Below are 17,500 nucleotides of genomic sequence, written 5' to 3'. Positions count from 1 at the left end.
TCAATTTTTTTGGTTTTTTGTATATGTCCGCCAAAAATCCAAATTTCAAATTTGAGTTTTTATTTCCGTATTCGAAATCGAAGTTTTATATGGCACATTGAATTTTTGAATTTGACATCGCAGTAAATAAGACAGTTGTACCGTGGAAACCAAAGATGCTGATTGGTAGGTTATGTCACGTATCAATTTACTGAATTTTCTCGATGTCCATCAAACGGGGCATGGAATTGAGGTTCTCAACGGCTTGTACCAGAGGTTTTTCTCGCCGCCTCGCAACTTGCTATTCCGTCGATCTAAGAATGAAAAAACCTCTGGCATCCAGGGAAACTAACAATACGCAAGAAAAAAGTTATTAGATGGCTTAATCGTAATTAAGCAGAGGCAATGCACGTTCACCACGCCAAAATTGCGTGTTTACATTTTATGCGGCGAGGTTCTCCTTTTATGCGATTATAAACACAGCACGTCAAAAGAACACCTCAACACATCATGATGGAAACACAACACGTAGCCAGCAAACCTCGTCACATAGTGACAAAACCTCACCACACAATGACAAAACCACACACATAATGTTGCACATTACACCATAACAAAACTCCAAAACGTCAATGCAAACCTTCAAGACCAAAAAAAAGGTTTTACATAAGAAAGTTATGGTTTTCCTTACTTATGCGTGACTAGCTGATTTCGCCACCAAGCCTCGAATTCGAAAATCACGTACGAACGGTATTGCATGTCCAGACGATGTGAATAATTTTGTGCAAACGAGGCTTGGTGGTGAATTTTTGAGCTACTACCGAAACTGATAGACTACATTTTGAGACTGCCTTGACAGTTGCCATTGGCGACAAACGAGAATGTTTTGGGTCACGTGGCTTTACGCTGCTTCATAAAAATGGATACACCGGTCATAACATTCCTTCGCTCGCCGTGATTCATCGCTTCGATCTTTCGAAAATCGAAACATGTTGCAACTGAAAGTTTTTTATAATATTTCTTTTCCCGAAGGCCGTAGGTGTGAAAAACAACCGAAGAAAATGAGGTGGTCAGCTTTAAGGAACTGTAAAGGTCATCGATTATGTTAGCTCGAAGGCTTTCTCCTATACTTTTTCCCTGAATAAAAGATCTTTCCGTGAATAAAAGATCTTCCCTTGCTATTCATGGAATAGCCCAACATTATTTCTCACGGGCTTGAGGCGCTTAGGAATGTGATCACGTGCGCTTACCTATATGGTGTCACTTGTTGATCACGTGCGCATAATTCAAAGAAATTTGTCGGTAACAGAAAGCGTTACGTTCTTCTCCGAAAAAACAGTCTACCTGTTTCGGTAGTATGCCGTCATCATGCATAATAACAGCATTTACCGTATTTCAATTGACGCGGACCCAAGTGAGCCAAGAGTGTTCGCGGAATCAATCCTCGTGCTCTCCTGAAAGACTTGTATTTCGCTGGTCACTGGACTTATGTTCAGTGTCCGGTCACTGATTTTCACTCCACCAATTTCCCCACCCCAGGCTGCCCTTGGTCCAGAGCGACCGCGGGTAGGACTGAGGCGGAAGTCCGAAGGAAGAGCTTTTCCTTCTAAAGCATCCTTTCTTGTCCTCATGATCTGAAAAACAGGAAATAAAGGGGTTTTCAACAGGGCGTTTAAGCAACGATGACGGATACGGAATTGACAACGCCACAAAGCAAAAATATGATTGGTTAAAAAAGGCAAAATGGTCGTGCTGAGCGTTGTGAGCATCTCTTTGTCGTACCGAACAAAACACCCCCGGGGGGGGGGGGGGGGACTCGATATATCCCTGGGTGGGGAGGTGCGGCGCGGCCCCTCATACCCTGACCCTGTTTAAGACAAATATTACTGATTTTCCTACTCTTTTTAAGACAGAATTCTGATTTAAGACAAAATTTGATAAATCGATATTCTGATTAAGACAAAAAATGATAAATTCGATACCCTGTTCAAGACAAAAGTTCCGAAAAACATACCCTGGCTGGCCGCACATCCCCATTAAGCCCTTATAAGGGAGTACCCAGTCTGTACACCCACCGTTTCTATGGTGATTGAAACCTAGGTTTTGATAGGTTGATTTCAAGTACAACTTTGAATGTGATTGGCTTATTGAACTATCCGATAACAACTTGGCAAATGAATTAGTGGAAAATAAGAGTTTTTTAAACCAATCACAATTGAGGAAATTGTCATTTTTATGATCAGAAGAAAAAGAGTTGTGCGTGACCGATTTTGTTATTTCCGCCCACGCCTTTTTCTTTTGCTGATTTGTGTTTGCAGAATTAAATTTTGACAGTAACACATCTTTCTTTTTGGAAAGAGATCTATTAATTTGCGTATTCAAGCATCCGAAAAGCAATCCTTTCGACTTCGTTGTTTTACCATGACCGCCTGAGCCATATTTAAAGGAAGCCTATCTCACTCTCCAAGGGAAGGTTTTCACGTGACGTCATCGCCGCCATGTTGGTGGACGAAAACAAAAGATCGTTCAGTGGCCTCTTTTGTTCGTCCACTAGAAGTGTTACATTTCTCTATTGTTATTGGTGTCCCTAGAGGTTAATTGAAAACGTCCTATCTGCAAAATAAAAATTTCTCACCCATTCTGCAACTGACGTTGCACGTGCACGTCTGACCTAATAGGGAGCTTAAGCACGCGCGTCTTTTTGACGCGGACGGAAACCGGAAGAGAACATTTCGCGAGCCAGTACAGCGGTGTCTCCCAAATTTTTACACTAATTATCTTTAATAGAGAAACGATATTTAGCAGAGTTAATGTGGCTGTGTGAAGAAAAGTTAAGGGGGAAAAAAGCTCACTTCCGGTTGCCGTCCGCGTCTCAAAAACACGCGTGCTTAAGCTCCCTAATTGGTACCTGTGTACGAGCTGCTGTTGCAACCGTCGTCAACACCCCGTGTACGTCCGACGGGCGTAGATGGGGGCCTAACAACGACAGACGTAAGGCTAATGGCGGACGTAAGTGCTGGCAGTAGAGCAACTTTTATGCAACCCGCCCCTTGTTTACTGAGCAAACAATAGGCCAGTTTCGTCTTCTAACGGTTGGACTGGATCTAGCATGAAATGGAGACCAATGCGGGCAAATTTATTTGCATTTGAAAAAATTTGCCCGTAATAGCCTCTATTTCATGCTAGAACCAGTCCAACTGTGAGAATTCGAAAATGGTCTATTGAGAAGTGGCCTACTTTGGTTATTTCACGTCGCTCTTTAGCAAAAGGCTGCAAAGAATTGTATCAAACTGAAATACGCACCTGTAGTCACTGTTTTGCTTTGTGACGAATTCTCGTTGTTTAGTCGACGTAAAACCGGTTGGTCTATTCTATGACTAGTATTGTAGACTCACCTGCTTTAGAAAATCCTTCTTAGCATTTCCATAGCCGTTGAATATATGATCAGCAAACAACAGTTTCCCTCCAACATACATCTGCGGAATTGAAATGGAAAAAGCGAGATTTAGGCAGGCAAGCAGGCAGAGCAGGCTTCGGCTCTTCATAAAAGCATGAAAATTCTCTCATTCTAACTTGTCTCGCTCCTTTGTGAAGCTGATCGACATCCAAAGCTAAAAATCCTTCGTTATTTTCTTCTTTTTTTTTTTTTTTTTTGTTAAAATTGGTCAATATTAATTACGAGTGCTAATATAAACGCAATTGTTACGCGAACTTGTGAAATATAAGCAAAATGATTTACTTTCGTAGGGAAAGACTGGATGTGGAAATGGCAGACCCTTCTCACAAGCGAATTGAAGTGAGCACACTTTTTGCAATTCACTACTTGCACAAATCCCATAATGCACATCTTTTACCCCACCCCTCCCCCCCCCCCCCAAAAAAAAAAATCTGCATAGGCATTGTTTTCGTCTTCTCTTGGGACATTTTCATGTACCAGGAGAAATTGCAAACAATGGTTATGCAAACGTTTTGGGGAGTAATAGAGGTGTATTATGGGATTGTGCAAGGAGTGAATTTTATTTTCGATTTTTTTGCTTAGATTTTGTTTATTTAAATAGCAAAAAAGACAAACGTTTGCGAATTATTCTAAAAATAAATTGGTACGAGCGGTTTCAGAGTAAAAATATAGAATGAAAGGTTTGTAGCTGTACGCTCACGTTGTCGGTAAAACCTCAAATTTGGCTATTTCACGTCTTTATTGTGCAGAGTACAGCAAGTACATGTGATAAAATACTTTCCGCGCGTGCAGCACGGATATTTTTCTGTTTTGACCGATGATATTCTTGTTTTGTAGCGTTCTCGCACACAAGTGGGTTCGCAATATATTCAGGTTGACAATCAAACATGGTTTGAAGCTACTCTGGATTAAAGAACAATGAATGTAACTTACAAAGTCTTCAAAAGAACTCACCAAAAACATTCCAGGCACAGCATTATGGCGTCTGAGGAGTAGGGGCTGGGACTGAGTTAACCCATGTGATGCTGTTGAAATATCGTAACGAACCAATCGGAAAGGATCATTCTGTGCCTTTGAAAGAAAAAAAAAAGCACTCATTCACGTAGCCTTTTAACTGAACTCTGCACTTTCATTGTGTGAATTTCAAAGATAGACCACTTTTGAAATTTTGGTTCGCCCGTTTCGTCCGGTTCGTCCCTGAAATTTCCCCCGCATAAGAAGTCTAAGGCCACCAATTTGTCTCCTTCAGTGTAAATCTTTTTCAACAGTTCGCATTCTGGGAACTGCTTGGCTTCTTTTTCCTCTCTTTTCTTCACTTGTCTTTCATTAACTTGCCGTCTTTGGCAAACTTCCATTATTCATATCTCATTGCAAGTACCAATCATGTCATCTCCTCATTGACGCCTTTTCTGTCAGCCATTTTTTTCAGCCCTTTTACACACCTCCAAAGTCGTTACTCCCTCGACCAATGAAATCTTCATTACCTTTCTTAAAAAACTCATCCACTTTTTGAAACTAGTTGGTGCTCAATTACGGCAAATACTGGCATATATAATCATTTTCTGGGTACTAACTGAGAAAAACTACTTAATGGGGTCATAGTTTTTGAACAAACGTAGATGTTGTTAATGGGGTCATAGTTTTTGAGCGAACCTAGACGTTGTTAAGCGTTCAAGAAGTAGAGTTTTCCGTTGTAACAAAGCGCAAGCTCGCTTTGAAACTTTATTGGATTATTGATTTTGCGCAATTAATATACCAAATAGTAATTATTTTTAGTGGTAACCGCTTTACTCGACCGCGTTTGAACACTTTCGTCCAGAAATGCGCGGAATTAAATGCATGCTAATTCTGATATCCAACACGAAGTGTCCCTTTAAGTCAAAGCCTTTGCTACCTTCTGTCCGTGTTAAGCCCCGGCTACATGTAGACTGCAAAACAGTCGTTTTCTGCCCTTTTCGGAAGGCGCGAAGCGCCGTAAGCGTGATCCTCGCGTGTGAAGCGCGCGAACCTCACTCGCTCCAGACCTTTCGTTCGAATATTTACCGCGTCGCTTGCGTTCGCAAAAAATGCGACTGTTTTGCAGTCTAGGCTACACGTTGTAACATTGTTAGAAGAACACGTCCCAACATTGTTATAAGAACGCTTCTAACAATGTTGGATACGGATATAAAACATTGTTGGAAACACGTCAATTTAGTAACGCAACCTGGTGATGGAGTATGTTTTGTTTGTGTTTCGGAGACTGGGCCCTTCACTCTGATTGGTCTTAGCAATAGCCTTTGCAATACAACATTCAATTTGTAGAGAGGGCGGCTACACGCTTCAACATTTTTTGCATGTTGGAGAAAATGTTTGATCGAAATCCAAACATTCTTGCAACAAAAAATGTCGAACAAACGTCATCACACATGCATGCTTCACGTCATAACATTGGATCCAATAAATGTTTTATAACAATACAGGAACGTGTAGCGGGGGCTTTAGGATTCGCGTTATTTTCAGGTAAGGTAAAATGGAGCATTTATCTTAACTTGACAAGTAAGGTTCTCGGGGACACATTGTGTGGGGCTTAGTAAAATTGACGTGCATATGATTACTCGCTTTCTTGACATATCGTTAAAAGGCAGTTTAGGTATCGATCAATAGCCGCCGCAAAAATTACGTTTCACTTTAATATGGAACTGAAACAAAGTCTAGAATGGCGTTGAGATGCTCTCGGCGGCAAGTTGGACTATTCGGTATTGTTGTAACGCGTTCCATCTTCCTTGCTCATTTTTTTATGGGGATGAAACAAGCACAGAGCTTCAACTGACTTAGCAAATTACCTGTACACAAGGCAGCGATCTGTTTCGGTTTTTCTCATGAAAGAGTTGGTCCAACATACTGTCACAAGGGTTTGTATCAGGGTAGCTGTCACAAAGTACAAAGAAACAGTTAAAAAAAACAACAGCTATAACACCAATAGCATCGAAAACTAGCTCGTGTCGCCAGAATATTTGACAAACACGCTCCGGATTTCTCGGTGTCCCGTACATTACTTCCACGAATGCGTATTTGAAGTCAAACCTAGGCTTTTTCATTTGACCAGCTTCAACCACGGCCTTTTCTTCGAAGACAAAATAGGAAAAGAAAGAGAGCTTGAGTCTAAGGATGGCACGCAGTGAAAATTAAGGAAGAGATACGTGGCAGCAACGCGGTGGTCAATGCTCTTAACATCACTTATATAAGAGAGACAGACGAGTAACCTTGTAGCTATTCCAAACAGCTATTTTCATCGGTCCCTAGGCCTATGATCTCTAGCTTCGTTTGTTATCAGGGCTAGATGCATTCATTCTTTTGTATAATCTATTGTTTCGTTCTCCAATCACAGACTGCGTCTGGAAAGTCTCCCACAAAGAACGGTTGAATCAATAGGTTAGTTCATCTTCGACCACTGGGATACACTGTACACAGGATAGGTAACCTCTGCGCAAACTCCTTCGTGCTTAACTGACCTTCGATTCGCAGTTCATTAATTTTTTTGTAGCTGACTTTAAACAAAGATTCTCCACATCGCATTCACGTGCTAATATTGTAAATTCTTCCCCACTTTTCCAACACTCCAGGACCGCTCCCACACAAGATCTTTTTTTTGAAAAACAAGTATCATTCTAATGGTTTAGAAAGAGGGCCTCGCGCTGTAAAACTGAGACATGTATTAAGCAAGAAAGGGGCATGTTTGCTACTCACAGAGATGATGTCACGCTGACCACCAAAAGCTGTGTCCGAGGAACATGATCAGAGATGAACGAATCATATTCTAGATCTGTCACGTGTGGGATCTTTCGACGATCACATCTGCGTACAAACGAAAACTCTTTAAGATACTTTATACTCCAGCTTTAATTAAGGACCAATCAAGATACATGGATCTCGGACGCATTAAACTTTGAACTTACTGTTTTCAGCATTGGTCTCATATGGTCAAGTGAGTTTACATGCGAAATTATGTAAATACTGGGCGGCACTAGATTTACCTCCTTCGATAAAAATAATCTATTCTTCTATTATAGAAGAATCTTTTCTTGTAGAACGAGAGCCAACGGGTACAGAGTGACTTCGACGATTCGGCAGCCATTTTAATTTGTATTGTTCAAAAAGATATTATGGGATGCTCATGGGGTAAATTAATATGTATTTTGTCCCCTAGGCATGCAATAATAGCTATTGGAACAATATAATTCAAAATGGCCGCCCTATCGTTGAAGTAGTCTATTGTTGAGTATGGCTGAACAAAACAGTCTGTCATTAACGTTACCTGCATTGTGGGTGCTTTCCTCCCAACATCTCTGCTCTCAGCGCGCTGAACACGAGGTAAAGGAAAGATTAAGACAAAAACGAAAAAAGGAAGATAGACAGAGGGTGTTGCTTCTGGAAGTTAAACCATTTACATCGCCAAATTAGGTTGTACACAATATTGTTCCCAAATCACAACCACCAATTCATAAGGGATCCCCAACAATGTTTGCCAACATTGTTCGTACATTTATCTCTGAGTCCAATATAACCGTTTAGCAATGGCAGATAACAATGTTGTAACGTTAAACGGGGTTTTGAAATATATTAATTCAAGGATACACAGGACACCCAAACAAGGGATCCCCAACAATGTTTGCCAACATTGTTTGTACATTTATCTCTGAGTCCAATATAACCGTTTAGCAATGGCAGATAACAATGTTGTAACGTTAAACGGGGTTTTGAAATATATTAATTCAAGGATACACAGGACACCCCAACAAGGGACCCCCAACAATGTTTGCCAAAATTGTTCGTACATTTATCTCTGAGTCCAATATAACCGTTTAGCAATGGCAGATAACAATGTTGTAACGTTAAACGGGGTTTTGAAATATATTAATTCAAGGATACACAGGACACCCCAACAAGGGATCCCCAACAATGTTTGCCAACATTGTTTGTACATTTATCTCTGAGTCCAATATAACCGTTTAGCAATGGCAGATAACAATGTTGTAACGTTAAACGGGGTTTTGAAATATATTAATTCAAGGATACACAGGACACCCACTCCTTGGTGCAGCTGCACGCGCCTGCTGTATGACTCCACACCGGAAAGGAGTCCGTGACGTAGTGACCGTTGGAGTATGTCTGTTGATATGAGACAATGAAAACAAAGTTGTAAAACACAGTAAATTAATCGACGAAGGATACCGTAATGCAACAACAAGAGAAAACACGGGTAACAAGAAAGGGAAGAGTGTGGCCGAAAACGTTTGCATAGGCAGTAGGCACGTTTATGCTATTTCCCAACCTCGTTCCCAGGGGCCCTCGGAATGAGGTTGGTGATGCTTCCTATGACGTCATGAAGTTTGGGAACTAATAGGAAACCGACGTCCGTTTTTCTGAAAAACCTCTTCGAAATTCACAAATGCCACTCTCCGTCTCAGTGTATTTTTCTTAGAATCAATGTGGTTCACCCACACTTCGACAAATGCTTTCCGAGAGTGTAAGTTCAAAATTTCGTAGGGCGGGTGTCTACCAAAGACAAAGAAAAAAATTGGAAAAGGAAAGAAAATTGATTTTTTTTTCGTAGCTGTACTTGAGAGAAATGATCACTTCAATCTCTCCTTCGTAGTTGTACTTGAGACTTTCTATTACTTTTGAGAGATTTCCCTGGTGCATTCAAGCAGAAAGCTATTAGGGAGTCCATGTAATGACGCTGCCATGTCAACGAGAACGTCACAAATATGTAAATTGCAAAAAAAGCAATTGTTTTGTACGCCACGCACACGCGTTATTTATTTTTTTCATGGACAGTTTACGCACATTTTAGATTCGGAACAATTGGAACAGTTGCTTTATAATACCCTGCCATTTGGGTGCAGGGATGGCGTAGTGTTGAGAGCACTCGCCTTCCACCAATGTGGCCCGGGTTCGATTCCCAGACTCGGCGTCATTATGTGGGTTGAGTTTGTTGGTTCTCTACTCTGCACCGAGAGGTTTTTCTCCGGGTACTACGGTTTTCCCCTCTCCTCAAAAACCAACATTTGACTTGATTTGCGTTATTTGTTAATTTTAGTTACATTGTCCCCAATAGCCCATTTCCGAGTTGCTGCATGCCTCAGTTTCAAAGCGAGCCCTGGTGCACAACCATTCAAATGGAAATGAGTTGCGTATTCTTATGCAAATCAAACTCATTTCCCTTACAATAGTTGAGCATTAAGACTCACTTCGAAACCGGAAATGGTCCATTAGTGCTCCAGCGCTAGAACGACTTGACACTTAAATAAAGTTCCTTTCTTTTCCTTTTTTCCCCTTTACCAATAATTCGAACTTGCAGTTTGGGATGACGTCCTCATAACCCTCGTTATTGTCTTTTCGTAAGCTCCTTATTTCACTCACCCGGATGTGATGGACACAGGTTGGCTGGCAATTCCTGATGCGACCATCTCATTTGTGGGAACCACAAGGGTAACACCCTTAAAGTCTTCTACTATTCCTCCCAACCTAGCTTTGTCAGCCGAGCTCTGTGGCTGGTTACCAAACATGGTACTAGAGTGCTCCTTGGAGGACCACTTAGAGTGTGACACTGGAGGAGCTGAAGGAAAGCGACGAAATGAGCTTCTCTTTGTCCCAATTGCTGATGGGAGGACGTCTGGAACAGAGCGTGCCGAGTGGGACATGGAACGGCGATTGGACCGTGTAGAAATTCGGAATGGTGGAGAAATTCCAACAGCAACTCGGTAATGTTCCATCCAGTCGTAGATTAGACCCCTAAAGAAAATAACAATTTGATCAAGTGGTACAATTGGTTCTTTTTCTTGAATCAAACACTTTTATCATTAGGGGACCTCTTTGTACGAGCTTTTGCTTTTTAATGAACAAGAAAAGTGAACCATATAGTTTTCTAGTTAGACACTAGTCTTGTTTAGGCGCGTTTTAAACGTCGCATTTCACATGTGCCGAATTTAATGCAAATGAGAAAAATATATTGTTTTCGATTACAAGCAATTGTGGTAAAAAAGTAGTTTGAACATTTTATAGTACTTTAATATGAGACACATTGCCTTCTCATTCTGGCACCCTCTTTCTTATATAAGAACATGTTTTATATAACAGGCTGCCAAATTGAAGCCTGTTGTTCCTAATTAACTTGTTATTATATGCGGGTGTTTACAATACTAACCCTTATGACTGGCTGAAAACTCCAGCCAATCACATGTAAGGCCATGACTTGCCCTAACTCCTTTTCCCGCGCTTAGTTTGGCGGCTCCTGCATGCATCTGCTTTGTCCTATGATTGACTCATTTTCATTGTCTGCGTGTTGCGATTGGGCAAAATAATCACATGACCAGCCTATCTAGTCTTAAAGCATTCAACTGAAAACCGCCCAAAGGTAATAAATTTTCCTTACTTGACTTTCCGCTGTAATTTTAACAAATCCATTTGCCACGGCGCATCCAAATCTAACTCCTTTCTCTCAGGAAATTTTTCATCTAACTCCTGCTGTCTCTGTTCAATAATCTCCTCTGTAATGCCTTCAGTATATTTTGCTTTCTGTTCAGTGTATGAAAAATATTGACGAGATTAATTTATCAATAACGACCGCGTTCAAGAGAATAGGGAGTTTAAGGGCCGATTTACACGGTACGACTTTGTCGCATGCGACAACGGCTTACGACAGGCCCACGACATGATTTACGATTGTTGTGTACGTCAGAAAAAATGTCGCAGCATTTTAAAACATGTTTTAAAACGCTGCGACAATCGTAAGTCGTGTCGTAGGCCTGTCGTGAGCTTGTCGCATGCGACAAAATCGTATCGTGTAAATCGGCCCTAAGAAACCACGACGGCTACGGGGACGAAAACGTCACTTCAAAATATACGTTTGAGCTATATTCTAAGTATTTCAGGATTATTCAATCTTGCTTATATAATACAATATGTGCGAAGTGTCCTATAACTGGATTGGTACGGACGGATTTGAAGTAAAGAGCGAGACTGAAAGATTCACTGTAGTTTGTCCACGTTGTCGTCAAAACCTCAAATTTGGTAATTTCACGTAGTTTTGACGAGTACGGGAGAGAAATGTTCACAAATGCGTGCCGCACGTGCAGCGCGATCATTTTTGTTTTTTTCAACCAATAATATTACTGCTTTTTGGCGTTATCGTTGCCGAAGCCGTTGTCGTTTCTTAAACTCCCTACCACCCCATATTTTTCACTATGGAGCGTTTTCACACACGTGACCAGCAGCCATATCGGATTACTCAAACAAAGAAAGTATTAGTTCAATTCCCGGAGGATTAGTTTGGTACACCATCATGGCCGCCTTTTCTTTGTTTAGGTACATAAACATGGCCGTCGTGACGTCACGTGAAAACACTTAATTTCAATAAAAACTACTTGAAATCTGTTTTTAGCTCTGTGTCATATACAGCGGAGTTATTTCAAAGACGACATCTGATTGGTCACTTGGTGAGAAAGTGGACCGAGTGGTCATGGCAATAAGAAATAAAATAACCCTCGCAGCACGGGCGCGATCTAATCTCAAAAATCAAACAAGCGATTTATCATGGGGCACAGAGAGACCCTCTCCAACCTCATACTCTCTTGCTCGCTTGTGACGAATTTGAGGTCTTTTCATACGGTATTTGCGTATTGTTTGCAAAAGTTAAAACGAATTAGGTTCCAAAACGTTCTATATTCGCCACAAATCCGTGAACGTTTGGTCTCGTTAAAACGCAGTTTTAACAAAGACAAGAGGTCTCTTGCAGCCATCGACCATACCTTTTATTTACATGAAACCGGGGGGCCACTTCGATGAACCTATGGAGCTAAACTATTTTTGACTCGTTTGGACTGGTTTCATACCTGCGCCCGTCGCCTTCTCCTTTCTTCTTTTTTCTTTACTTTCGGTTTCATCGACTGAAACAGAAATGCAGCCACTTTAGGGCATTGAAGTTACTATACTATACGATACTATACGATACGATACGATACGGTACTATGCGATACTATACGATACTAAACTATACAGTACTACTTAAAAATGAAATTTCCAAATTTCATTGAAGAAATGCGGGAGTAGCTTCTCAAAATCAACAAAATTCATAAATACATACCAAAAGTGCTGCATTAGACGAAAAATTCAGGTTTGTTTGAAGAAAACCCTGAAAAAGAAAGGAATCAATAAACATACTTCACTGGTAATCAGTATTTCGACGTGCCGTTGCTAGGTTTGTTTCTTCTGATTATTCTACTTACTCTAGTGTGACAGGCATGACACACTCACTGGGCTGGGATAGTTTAGAAAAACGTAGTTACGTAGACTCAGTAACCCTGATGTATAAAGTTGTTCACAACCTAGTCCTTATACCTCTTCCAAATTCAGTTCAGTATTCATATTCTAGAACTCGTGCAAATTATCCTTATGAGTTTATGCACATATTTGCAAATTCAAATGCATACAAGCATTCTTTTTTCCCAAGGGTAATTCCCCTCTGGAACAGCCTGCCTAGGGATGCGGTCTGTGCAGAATCAGTTAGGTCTTAAAGTTTTCCAAGCTAAGTTAAGCCCCATGTAGGAACTCCATTAATTTATTTAAGTATTTTGCAAGGATGATGATGATAGTCAACCTAAGCATTTTCCAATAAGCTTTATATGTCAGGCTCTTATGTAGCCTTTAAATGTTCTCCCGTCGGACCCGTTTGACCTTTTAGCATCCTGTATAGTGTCTCTCACTCAAAGGATTAATAAATATGTATGTATGTAAATGAAATTTAAAATGTAGATAACTTAAAGAACAGTTTGCTGTCCAGACGAATATTGTGAAAGAATTTAGTTTCTGTCACGTTCCCTATGGTTCCTATGGTTCCGATGCTAAGTAACGCAATCAGGTCATGCGTAATAGGATGTTCCTGACAAAATTCAAGATGGCCGATTCGGATTTGTTGCGGTTACGATGTATTAATTGACCAAATTCGTATTCTCAGTATTGCACTGGAACTAGCTTGCAATGGAGGCTAATGCATGCGGGGAATCTTTTCAAATGCAAACACTTTTTAACATATTTCCCCGCATTAGCCTCTAATGCAAGCTAGTTCCAGTTCAATACTGAAAACGCGATTATGGTCTGTAAGAATAAAATTACAATATTTTTAGATAGAACGCGCGCCGCGACTGCCTATTTTAGCTGGCCGTATTCTACAAGGACCGGTTCCTGAAAGGTGTAATAACTCCATGCAGAGATAAATGTGCCGGAATAAGGCACATTTATCCCTGGAATAGAAGCCCAGTACAGTAGGAACTTACTGTAAGATCTACGACGGCAACGTCGATAAAAACGTCACCTCAAAATAGAACTTTAAACTATCGTAAGTTATCCACGATTATTCTATCCCGTTCACGTGGCACAATGTGGGCGAAGTATCCCAAAATTAAATTGGTACGAGCGGTTTCAGGGTAAAATTAGAAAATAGAGAGATTAAGCATGACGTTAACTTTACGGCCAACGGCAAACGGGAAACGGCAGGCTCCTGCTTGTCATAAAAGCGTGAAAGCTATTTCATTTTAACTTGTCTCGTACCTTTGAGAAATTGCTTGATATATGGAGCTAACAGGACAGAAATGAGCTAATATCAAGCAGGGTTCTTCCATCTTTGGCAAAACCCTAATTTCACTTCGACGTTTGCCGTTCGGCGTAAACGTCATGCTTAATCTCTCTAATGAAAGGTTCACATCTGTATGCTCACGTTGTCCTCAAAACCTCAAATTTGGTGATTTTATTTCGTTATCATGCAGCGTACCGCATAAACACTTCCTAAAATGCGTGCTGCACGTGCTGCACGATTATCTTTCCTCTTTTAACCAATGATACTATTGCTTTGTGGGGTTGCCGTTGTCGTAGCCGTCGTCGTTTCTAAAAGAAGCACGTGAGTTTTTGAGACGCGGACGGCAACCGGAAGAGAACGTTTCGCGTGCCAGGGCAGTGGTGTCTCCCAGATTTTTATGCCAATCTTCTTCAATTGAGAAAGGATACTTAGCAATATAAATGTGGTTGTGTGAAGCCAAGTTAAAAGGGAAAACAGCTTACTTCCGGTTGCCGTCCGCGTCTCAAAAACGCGCTTGCTTAAGCTCCCTAATAGGGATCTAGGACGGCAACCTCAGCGAGACGTCACCAAACAATAGACATTAATGAGCAAAACAATGGCTCTGCAGGTGCGCTTTACAATGTATACATTTCTTTCCCATTCTCTGCCATTCTGCAACGTGAAATGACCATATCTTAAGTTCTAAGGAAGAAGCGAGCGCACAACCGTAAATCTTTGATTCTATTTAATAGTTTGTTAGTTTGTTTCTGTTCTTCCCAATGCAGTTCCCGAAAAGTTGGGATAGTTTGTGAAAGTTGAACAAACTGGAATGATCACGAGTTCATTAAATAAGAAACAAACTAGCAATATTAAATGACGTTTTCGTTGCCGTCGCCGTTTTAGATCTTAAGGTCCCTAATTCCCAACAAGTGCGGGCCGCTGTACGCTCTGCTAAATTTGAAATTTTCATAAGAGCTTTTCCAGCGAGTTTTTCATGTTTATGTGAAACCAACGTGTGAAACGGTTTGAATCTTGCAGGCAACTATTTCAAAAAGCCAATAACATTTCTTTGTTTTTCAGATTTTTACGCGTGTCAATCATTTGTGGCTGTTGGACGTTCCGCTTGACATCAACTAGTTTCCTTTCCTGTGCGCCTTATACCTTACTAACCTCATTTTTGACGGTCTGTACTGTAAGCATAGTTAATAGATGTAGGCTGGTTATGAAACTCGACAAGTTTCTTTGTTTCATGTTTTTGTTCGCTTTTTTGGCCTTGACCCTGCACAAAACCCGACAAAAACACGCTTTTTTCGGCAGGATAACCAATCAAAAGCTTCGACTAATTTATTCGAAATTAACTTGCGAACCAAAAACAAAAGATTGCGCAGGGTCACGGTCGGTTCAACATCTAATTGCGACTGTATTGTTCCTGCTTTTGAAATTCCCAGGGTTTCATAACCAGTCCCTAGATTAACTATGCTGTAAGGTAAGGAAAGTCGCTTTCTGGTTAATTTAAGGCCCAAGCGCGAATCCACGGCAAAGAACTCGATCCATAACTTAAAGTAAACGCCTCGAACTCTTCTAGTGAGAGATATTTAATTGAGGTTGCCAGACGGCCAAAACCCGAAGGGTAGCAGGAAAGTCGGGGAACAGGTTTTAAATATACATTAAACCAGTTTTACCAGATCAACAAGTTTGACAGGTTTTGCTCCTTGCGCCATTCCAACAGGAAACTTGGCCGTTTCACTCTGACAGTTGAAGTAAAGCGTCATTCCAGTTTGACTCACACAACGCAGAGAAATGAAGTTGTTCAGCTGTAAAATTAAAAAATAAATAAATAAATAAGAAATTAATAAAAAATAATAATAATAATACGATTTCACCAACTGCACTTTTAAAAAAGAGTAGTCGACAGATAGAGAAACGAACCTGTACAATGACTGTTGTTTGAAGTCTTCCAAGAGGCCATTTCCACTTTTGTTCTACTTTTCCATCCTGCAACGTACCATTCAGTTAAAGAAAGAGGATATGAAGTAAGATAGCGAATCCCTATACAAAATAGACCAAATCGGCTAACTCAATGTTGAACCCAGGAGTCACGTAGTAGCGGCTCTCGAGAAGTATAATGTGATTGGCTCAATACCGAAGCATGCAAAAACAATTGCACAATCGAAACAATAGTTGTGGTGAAATACCCCTTTTACCCATGGGTAAATAGCGTTTGCCCACGGGCAAAGACATTTTTGTCCGTAACCGCTTTCCCTAGACCGACACTGCCGTAGGGTTATTACCACGGATACATAAAAAAAGAACAAAAGAACTTCCTATGACAGTTCCTGAAATGAAAAGCACGGTTTATCTGCTCCCTGAGATGGCTTGGCCAATCATAAAGCAGAACATAGCTAATACACGATCACTAATTATGTTAATTAAACCCTATTATTTTACCCCAAGGGGCGTCTTTTACTGTGTAACCGCAAAACCCCAAGGGTGACATGAAACCTCAGCTGAAACAAACCCGAGCCATTTACCCTCCGGAAAGACCCCAAACCCAACGTGTGTGTAACCACAACTAATGACTTAGACTTAAATACAATAGAAGCTGCTTACAATACCAAACAATAGCAGGTTACTACAGCTTCTAAATTACTGCATTACTTTGTACCAGAAACCCATAAGGGTTGAAACGTGTAACGCGCGTTCACAGCTTCCGAATATTCAGTGAGAACTGATTGGTTGAATGTTTCAGTGCTAAGTACCATATTTGGAAACCCCTCGCTCTTGTTGTTCCAAATATGGTACTTAGCAAATTGAATATTCAGAAGCTTGTTTTCTAGCACAAAAGGGGCCGTTACACGTTTCAACCCTTATGGGTTTCTGCTTGTACCCAATTCAGACCCTTGGGGAATAAAATGCTATGTTCCAGGTATTTCCATATCAATTATCATGCAAATACAATACACAAAGAATCTAAGTTAACCATGGGAGATTTAAATTGGGAACAACATTGAGTTAGCCGATTTGGTCTACACTGTATGATTCACTTTCTTAAATTTGCTTTTTTTTTCTCGATGTGCCTGAAATTCTTTTACTTATTCAATTTATTTTTTTCACCACTCGTATAAAATAAAACTTGAAATTGAACTTCTTTGGGGTTGCAAGACAAGGACAAGGACAACAAACCGAGTGATTTTTAGATTGATTTTCCTGCGAAACCAGATTTTTCCACAAGTCTTCCATTCGAATTTGGTACCCATGGGATTGAGAACGATCATTCGTGCAAACCAAATCTTATTTAAGAACTAATCCAAACATAGCTCGATCTGTGAGCCTGGTTATCGGTCCCCGTTATGTTCCTTAGAAGAGAAGACTCGAAAATCTAACATGCTCTATAAAGACAAACAAAGGACAAACGTGCAACGTTCCTTGTCTTCAAACGTATTTCTTTTGAAGATACAGTGAGATTCGCA

The 17,500-nt window shown here is 40.6% G+C and overlaps 1 protein-coding gene across 1 annotated transcript in view; it reads right to left on the bottom strand.

Annotated features, from left to right (window-relative positions):
- Positions 1-17,500, bottom strand: part of LOC138057218 (uncharacterized) — a 33,787-nt gene that overhangs the window by 2,066 nt on the left and 14,221 nt on the right. Inside the window, exons 8-20 of the mRNA XM_068903271.1 lie at positions 15,960-16,025; positions 15,713-15,844; positions 12,564-12,611; positions 12,313-12,366; positions 10,854-10,996; positions 9,842-10,213; positions 8,495-8,587; positions 7,734-7,778; positions 7,166-7,273; positions 6,262-6,346; positions 4,391-4,507; positions 3,375-3,455; positions 1,369-1,613 (exon numbers count right to left, since the gene is read on the bottom strand). Coding sequence (XP_068759372.1) covers positions 1,369-1,613; positions 3,375-3,455; positions 4,391-4,507; positions 6,262-6,346; positions 7,166-7,273; positions 7,734-7,778; positions 8,495-8,587; positions 9,842-10,213; positions 10,854-10,996; positions 12,313-12,366; positions 12,564-12,611; positions 15,713-15,844; positions 15,960-16,025 — 1,589 coding nt within the window. The remainder of the gene's footprint in view (positions 1-1,368; positions 1,614-3,374; positions 3,456-4,390; positions 4,508-6,261; positions 6,347-7,165; positions 7,274-7,733; positions 7,779-8,494; positions 8,588-9,841; positions 10,214-10,853; positions 10,997-12,312; positions 12,367-12,563; positions 12,612-15,712; positions 15,845-15,959; positions 16,026-17,500) is intronic.

The sequence above is a fragment of the Montipora capricornis genome, chromosome 7, assembly GCF_036669925.1.
Source record: "Montipora capricornis isolate CH-2021 chromosome 7, ASM3666992v2, whole genome shotgun sequence".
In the NCBI taxonomy this organism is placed as follows: Eukaryota; Metazoa; Cnidaria; class Anthozoa; order Scleractinia; family Acroporidae; genus Montipora; species Montipora capricornis.
The sequence above is the reverse complement of the archived record's forward strand: the minus strand, read 5'-3'. Positions and strand labels throughout refer to the sequence as shown.